General features: G+C 43.3%; 1 protein-coding gene across 2 annotated transcripts; it reads left to right on the top strand.

The window, feature by feature from the left end:
* The first annotated feature begins 718 nt into the window (after positions 1–718).
* On the top strand, positions 719–6,843 carry GNRH1 (gonadotropin releasing hormone 1). Of its 2 annotated transcripts, none has more exons than XM_029943665.1 (4): positions 719–834; positions 1,879–2,020; positions 4,822–4,917; positions 6,642–6,843. In XM_029943665.1, exons 2-4 carry the CDS (start codon positions 1,880–1,882, stop codon positions 6,690–6,692), a joined length of 288 nt encoding a protein of 95 aa, XP_029799525.1. In that variant the 5' UTR covers positions 719–834; position 1,879; the 3' UTR covers positions 6,693–6,843. The 2 variants fall into 2 exon arrangements, with proteins under 2 accessions (XP_029799525.1, XP_029799604.1); XM_029943744.1 differs by lacking the exon at positions 719–834 and adding an exon at positions 1,732–1,782.
* The last annotated feature ends 1,649 nt before the right edge of the window (positions 6,844–8,492 follow it).

Raw genomic sequence — 8,492 nt, 5'->3', positions numbered from 1 at the left:
ACGAGTGCCAGTTAACTACTGTTTCTCACCTTTCTGTTCCCACTGCCTTTAGCCCAGTGACTTGCATATTTTAACTTAGTAAGTGTCTACTAAAATGAGTCAAACTGTGGACCCAAGTAGGTTGTAGGTGGTCTTGGGCTTAGTGTATTCTAACTAAAGTGATTTTCAACTTTCTGATGCTATTAGCCGGCTTTCAAGATAAGGAAGGAACCTGGTGGGTAGGAGACTGGGCAATTTTCAGATTCCCATTATCTTCTTTAGGATCATCTTTGGGTATAGGTAGAATGCCAATAATCCCTTCTTATTTATAAATCAACTCCTCTTAAGAATAAAGAACTGAAGAGCTAAGAGCCGCTCCCAGGAATCCGGACTAAACTCTTTTCTGTGATGATTACATAGCCTCCGTCGTGAAAGCTTTTATGTGCGCATTTAACATCACTTAATGTGCGGCAGCTGTTCTCCTGGACTCTGGCTAGGTCTGTCTGTTTCCTCAAGAGAATCCGACCTAGCTAGATTTTAATCTGTGAATTGTGGCCTCAGCTATAAAAGCCTTAGCTGAGGTTGTAATGGCCACAATTTAAGTAAATTTAACAGATACACCAGTGGGTGTTCCAATTACATACACTATTAAAGGGCTTTCTGTGAGGATTAAAAAAAAAATTACCATGAGAAAAAAAACCACCATAGTCCATGGGCGGTATAATTTACCAGCAGGAAAGATTTCGGTCCTGGAAAAGTTTCATATAAAAAGGAAGCTAAGACAATGAAAACTCACAGAACTCCATAAACTCAAAAAGAAGCTCTGGATTCTTCTGGCTCTTTGTCCTCAAACAGGTAAAATGCTTTGTATTTCTAGCATGTGTTTTAGACTGCATGCTTTTGTCTGTCTATAGGGCATTTTGTACCCAAAAGGCAAAGTCTAGGTGCGATATTGTCTAAAGAAACCTTGACCTTCATGGTCCTTGTCACCCCTGGCCACAGAGATCCAGCCTTTGGGGAATTAACAACCCGTGGACCCGTATTTGATTTCATCTTTAGCCTTTTTCCCATCAGATGAAAATTAACTTGAAGACTGTGAGAATTTCTTATGTCATTAGCTAATTCGGGGCTGCCTTGGCCACAGAGGCATCTGGTCTGGGACTTGGTGCTTTGAAAGGTGTTGAGTCCTTTCTCACACTCACAGATGGTCCAGCCCACACTTTAGTGTGGAGGGTACTCAGCAAAATGTCATTAGTGCCACAGTGTAACCATTTAATGTCATACAACTTTATATTAGCCAGAAAATCCTAGCAGGAGCTACCTTTCCAAGCAGATGGCCCAATTCTCTTTATCTCAGGAACTGATACAATTAATTGTAAACTAATCAATTGGGGGGGGCAGGAAATGTTAAGGCAAAAAGGTGAACATGGTAAGGGAAGGATTCATGGGGTTTGGATAACCAAATGAATAGTAGAAATAGAAATAGACTAGCTTTGTACTACAAAGTGCTGAGTGTAGGGGCGCCTGGGTGGCTCAGTCAGTGGTCTGACTTAGGCTCAGGTCATGATCTCACGGTTTGTGAATTCGAGCCCTGCGTCAGGCTCTGTGCTGACAGCATAGCACAGCTCTCTCTCGCGTGCGCTCTCTCTCTCAAAAATAAATATTTGAAAAAATAAAAAGTACTGAGTATGTAAGTTCAAAGTACTGCCTTTATCTCTGGCGGCTAGTAAATCCTGAGGCAAGCAAGTGAATTTCATCATCGCTCTGTGAAAAGAGACGACAGCTACTTCTTTCTTCTGCGGGGTTAGCATTTAAGTGTCAGACTGCTCACCAAAGAGGTCTTTACTTCTTGCTCAACCCAGTCTGGGGCTCTTCTGACTGTTGCATCGTGTTTCTTAGAATGGAGGCGATTCCAAAACTTGTCGCCGGACTTCTGCTGCTGACCTTCTGCGTGGCTGGCTGTTCCAGCCAGCACTGGTCCTATGGCCTGCGCCCTGGGGGGAAGCGAAGTGCTGAGAATCTGGTTGATTCTTTCCAAGAGGTAAGTTCCTTTCATCTTCAAAACTGAGACGGAGCTTATGTGATTCAATCCGCGTGAGCAGTCTGTGTGTGCCCCCCAAGGCTGGCCTGGGCTCCGCCTTCCCCAGGTATCCGGGGAGATGAGACACTCACAAACTCCGGTCCCCTTCCTGCTCGCAGCTCAGGCAGGGACCAAGGAAACAGAGTGGGGAACAAAACCAAGAGAACACGGCAACATGTGTGACGGAGTGTGCCATGCTCGGAGTATCCAGAATGGCCAAAGGGATTCAAACCAGTGGGACGGACCCAAGGTCTCTAGAGCAAGAGGATTCCTTGGGATTCGGAAAGAAAATCATAGCACCTCTGCTGACTTTGTTTTTCTTATTTCACCTTTTAAAAAGTATCTATGATATTAAGTCAGTGGTACATTTTCGTAACTTATAAATCAGTATCCGCATCAAGTGTGCACACCCTATCATTTCTTTGTACTGAAATGGGTGTTTAAACAAAGAACTTGGAGGCTGCTAGAGGGGATCAGTTAGCAAGCTCAGGGACACAAAATACATACTAGAAAATATGCTGGGTTTGATTTCATATAAATCAGATGTCAGTACTAGTACCAGCCCTATCATAGGGTACTTGTTTTTTATCTATAAAATGAGATGTCTTGGGGTCATGATCACATGAGAGAGGCCTTAGATGTTAGCTGGCTAACCCCCAAAATGAAAGTGGATTAATAAAAAACGGTTGCTATTGTTTCTTTTATTTTTTTCATGTTTAGAAGACACATATATATTTTATTTTATTTTTTTAATAGTTTATTGTCAAACTGGTTTCCATATAACACCCAGTGCTCTTCCCCACAAGTGCTCTCCTACATTACCACCACTTCCCTTTCCCCTCTCCTCCCCCTTCAACCCTTGATTCATTTTCAGTATTCAATAGTCTCTCAGGTTTTTTGTCCCTCTCTCTCCCCAACTCTTTTTCCCCCTTCCCCTCCTCATGGTCCTCCATTAGGTTTCTCCTGTTCTCCTGTTAGACCTATGAGTGCAAACATATGGCATCTGTCCTTCTCTGCCTGACTTATTTTGCTTAGCATGACACCCTCGAGGTCCATCCACTTTGCTACAAATGGCCATATTTCATTCTTTCTCATTGCCATGTAATACTTGAATCCTTTATCAAAAAAATCTCCCAATGAATAAGAACCCAGGGCCAGATGGCTTCCCAGGGGAATTCTACCAGACATTTAAAGCAGAGCTAATACCCATTCTTCTCAAACTATTCCAAAAAATAGAAGGAAAACTTCCAAACTCATTCTACGAAGCCAGCATCACCTTGATACCCAAACCAAAGACCCAGCAAAAAAAAAAGAACTGCAGACTATTAGCCTTAATGAATACAGATGCAAAAATACTCAACAAGATACTAGTAAATCGAACTCAATAGCGTATAAAAAATTATCCATCATGATCAAGTGGGATTCATTCCTGGGTTACAGGGCTGGTTCAATATTTGCAAATCCATCAATGTGATACATCACATTAACAAAAAAGATAAAAATAATATGATCCTGTCGTTAGATGCAGAAAAGGCATTTGACAAAATACAGCACCCTTTCTTAATAAAAACCCTTGAGAAAGTCGGAAGAGAAGGAACTTACCTAAACATTATAAAAGCCATTTATGAAAAGCCCACAGCTAATATCATCCTCAATGAGGAAAAACTGAGAGCTTCCCCCTGAGATCAGGAACACAACAGGGGTGCCCACTCTCACCACTGTTGTTTAACATAGTGGTGGAAGTCCTGGCGTCAGCAATCAGACGACAAAAGGAAATAAAGAATTGGCAAAGAAGAGGTCAAACTTTCACTTTTCGCAGATGACATCATACTCTACATGGAAAACCCGATCAACTCCACCAGAAGCCTTCTAGAACTGATCAATGAAGACATTTTATTTTTTTAGTGTTTTATTTAATTTTGAGATAGAGAGAGCATGAGTGGGGGAGGGACAGACAGAGAGAGAGGTGAGACACAGAATCAGAAGCAGACTCCAGGCTCCGAGCTGTCAGCTCAGATGTGGGGCTCAAGCTCACAAGCCATGAGATCATGACGTGAGCTGAAGTCAGATGCTTAACCAACTGAGCACCCAGGTGCCCCATTTTTTTTCCTTTAAGTTTATGTATTTATTTTGAGAGCGAGAGGGAGAGAGAGAGAATCCCAAGCAGGCTCCACACTGTCAGCATGGAGCTCCATGTGGGACCCAGACTAAGAAGCCTTGAGATCAGGTTTCTTAGAATGGAGGCAATTCCAAAACTTGTCGCTGGACTTCTTCTTCAAGAGTAAGATGCTTAACTGACTGAGCCACCCTGGCACCCCAGATCTTGTTTCTTAAAGTAATGAGAAACAGGCCCTAAGGGATATGTAATTGGGGGCTCGACACTTACTATAGTGCAATCTGAAGTCTCCTTTCTGCAGATTATATGTGAAGTAAATCTTATTTAACTATGACATATTTCATTAAAACTAGGAACTAAAAATCACCCTCTTCATAACTCGAAGCTCCTAGACTTTTTGTATGCCATCCTCTCATGAGGTTCGAAATACTTCATTATCATCATCTCTCGGGAGAGAATATTCTCTCTCCTTACCACCATTACCTCCAGAACCCTCCCAACCCATCCATTTAAATGTCTGATGCAGGATCTATCTTCTTAGATGATCCCCTTGGCTTCACTTTCCACACATAATTTTGGGTCAAAGTGGAAAACACCATTCCATTTCTTTATCTCCATCAGCAAGAATCACGTTCTTTTTCCTCAGATAGTCAAAGAGGTTGATCAACCCGCAGAACGTCAGCGCTTCGAATGCACCCTCCAGGAGCCGCGCTCTCCCCTCAAGGACCTGAAAGGAGCTCTGGTAAGTTACAGTGGTGATGACACGGGGCCTGAGAGACAAACAGCTCCTTGATGCCACCTCTCAGGCTGTCCACACAGGACAATCAGCTCCCTGGGTAGGGCCTTGCTATTTTGTGACACGATCTGTCAGTGGTCACACAGTACTAATAGGTAGCACCGTTTTCCCCCTTAAATTGAAATCTCTCTGTAACCTTGATTTCATTTTGGTTCTGGCCTTTGGGATGACTGGCAAATTTCTTCCACTGTTACATGTTGGCTCTTTAAGTATTATTCATCAACCCCATCCCCTTCCCCAGACTACTCTAATCTAGGCGAATCCACACCTCTCCACCAGATTACTTAATTCTTCACCAATGTTCTTGGTATGATGTGGTTTTTCCCTGGAAAAATGAGGAAATAAAAAATGGTGCTCTAGTTTATCTTTTTTCCCTTTTGGGATAAAAATTGCAGACTAGTAAATTATAATTCAGAGCTACATATTTGATTTCCAATTTTTTTTCAATTTTAGAGAACAAGCATGAGCCAAGGAGGGGGCAGAGGGAGAGAGAATTTTTTTTTTTAATTTTTTTATTAAAAAAATTTTTTTTACTGTTTTTATTTGTTTGAGAGAGAGAGAGAGACAGCATGAACAGGGGCGGGTCAGAGAAAGAGGGAGACACAGAATCTGAAGCAGGCTCCACACTCTAGCTAGCTGTCAGCACAGCGGGACTCAAAATCACAAATTGCGAGATCATGACCTGAGCCAAAGTCGGATGCTTAACCGACTGAGCCACCCAGGTGCTCCGAGAGAAAAAATCTTAAGCAGACTCCACACTGAGCATGGAGCCTGATGCAGGGCTCCATCCCAGACCCTGGTATCAGGACCCGAGCTGAAATCAAGAGTCAAACGCTCAAATGACTGAGTCACCCAGGCACCCCTGATTTCTAGTTTTCTGACTGGATTATAACAACCTCCACATCCCCACCGAAAATGGGAATCTACTAACTAAGTGTAGCTTTTTGATAACCCAAAACCAAGTATACAGAGAACTGAATATAAAAACTGAACCTTGAGGGGCGCCTGGGTGGCTCAGTCTGTTGAGCGTCTGGCTTTGGCCCAGGTCATGATCTAGCAGTTTGTGGGTTCGAGCCCCACGTCAGGCTCTGTGCTGACAGCTAAGAGCCTGGAGCCTGTTTCAGATTCTGTGTCTCCCTCTGTCTCTGACCCTCCCCTGCTCACGCTGTCTCTCTCTCTCAAAAATAAATAAAAAAACATTTTAAAAATTTGAAAAAAGGAAGAAAGAAACTGAACCTTGAGCTCACTGTTGGTGCTCTGAGCTCCATGGTCAACCTACCGGCAACAAGCAGGGGCACTGCAGTTAATTATCAGTTCTGCCCACGAGCAGGAAAAGCCTGAATAGATCAGACATAAAGATAAACTATCATTTTCATTTTCTCCATTGACCTCAACTTCCGCACCCATAGTTCAAAGAAAAAAATGCAAACATCTTTATTTGCTTTTTCTTTCTACTCCTACCTACCACATAATAAAAGTAATAGCAGTCACACTTCTCAAACAGGACATTAGAAGAAATTGAGACAAAAGCTGTTAATAAAACCTGAGATCAAATAAACGATCTCTTTTTTCTATGTCGATATTTTAGAAATTAAAATGTCAAAAGCACAATGGAATTCAGCTAGTAAAATCAACCTTGATATATATTTGTTGCTCACATATTTTTTCAGGAAAGTCTGATTGAAGAGGAAACTGGGCAGAAGAAGATTGAAATCCATTGAATCACAATTGACAACACAAATATAATTCTGACCTTGAAATCTGTGACCCATGTAACAGCTGTAAATTGTGTGAATTTCAGATATGCTTATGCTAAATTCACGTATTTCATAACGAAGTGTCGTGTTGTGAATAAAGTGGCATAAATGTTAAGTCTGATGCAGAACTGTGGTGGGGGGAGGGGCCCTGTAGCCCCGTAAAGGGGAGAATCCTTGAGTGTGGGGCAGAGGAGACAAGAGATAACATAAAGTCAACATTATTGTTGACTGAAGAAATCCTTTGGCTCTCCACCACCACCCCCTGCCCAAAGAGCAGTCACCTACCTATTGGTTCGGGCCCCCAAATCTGACTCAGCAACAGTTTTGTGTGGTAGTGTAGCTTGATTTTTGACCGTACTCTCTAGAAGTGAGGCCACGGCCAAGGCTGCCTCCCACTTGGAAAGCAGTCCCTTCCCAGACTCTCTCCAATCCCTTTCAAAGTCAACCGGAACTGGAGTGGAGCTTAGAGAGAAAAAAGGCGCTGCTGGGCTCCTAGTCCAGTGCTCCTTCTGGCTGCACGTGGCCTCCATGTGTTCACCACAGCAAGTGGTGCATGCCAAGGCTTGGGACCCAGGCCTTGAAATAATCGTGTTCAGCTGCTGGGTCTTTTGCCATTTCTCATGAGAAATCCTATGGAGAATAGCGTCTTCCCTTGAAAATGAGGAAACCGGGGCTTAAGGGACTCCCTCAGTGCTGCTGGGGTCACATGGGCAGGGCTCCCGTACTGCACCATGATGGGCAGCTGGTGGGATTGGACTTGAACGCTAGCCCCTGTTTTGTTAATTGGGTATTTTGCTAATTGGAGCTGAAACAGGATCGTGGGGCTCATGTATCGACCTAGCGTGCTGGTGACCAGTTCTGTCTAGGAGGTCCCAGGCACTGCTTCCAGTTCTCAAGCGTCCTCATAACTCCCAAGTGATTATGAGACCATTTGAGAAACTCTAATTTCAGATAAGCCGTCTGATGTCGCAGCCACATATTGTGCCTACATTCACATGGCCACGATCAAGGTCCTTCCCCTCTTTCAGTCAGACTGATGGGGCTTTCCCCTCCTCTCCCTGCCCCTCCACCTCAAAAAAGGGCCCGTGTTAAGGAATTTGAACTGGGGTCAGAAAGAGTCCTTCTTTAAAAAAAATTTTTTAATGTTGTTTATTTATTATTGAGAGACAGAGCGCAAGTCTGGGAGGGGCAGAGAGAGAGGGAGACACAGATTCCAAAGCAGGCTCCAGGCTCTGAGCTGTCAGCACAGAGCAGGATGTGGGGCTCAAACCCACAGACCGTGAGAACCTGACCTGAGTCGAAGTCGGACACTTAACCAAATGAGCCACCCAAGCGCCCCAAAACCTTCCTTTTCTAATACAGGTCTGCTAGAAGCCCCAAGATCTCCATCTGAGGAATCTCTAAACCTGTATCAGAGAACCTCCTTCCTCCCAGTTTAATAAAATTAGGCAGAGACGTGGGTTCACAACCTGCTTTTAAGGCACAAAAGTCAAAACTGCATCATTTCACTAATCAATACATACAAGGCAGGAGGAGAGGCTTCTGTCTACCAGTCAGTAGGTGATTGGCAAACAATCACTTTTTTAAATCATAATTTTTGTTAAATTATGTTTGTTAAAATTAAAATCATTATTTTTGTTAATAAAAGCAATACCATTTAGTTAACACACTAAAAAAATGGGCGATGCAGTCGCTTTTGAGGAGGGGGAGGGGCAGAGGGAGAGAGAAAGAGAATCTTAAGCAGACTCCGCAGTGTCAGCTCGG

Source organism: Suricata suricatta, chromosome 1, assembly GCF_006229205.1.
Source record: "Suricata suricatta isolate VVHF042 chromosome 1, meerkat_22Aug2017_6uvM2_HiC, whole genome shotgun sequence".
In the NCBI taxonomy this organism is placed as follows: Eukaryota; Metazoa; Chordata; class Mammalia; order Carnivora; family Herpestidae; genus Suricata; species Suricata suricatta.
This window is presented reverse-complemented; position numbering and strand designations above follow the sequence as displayed.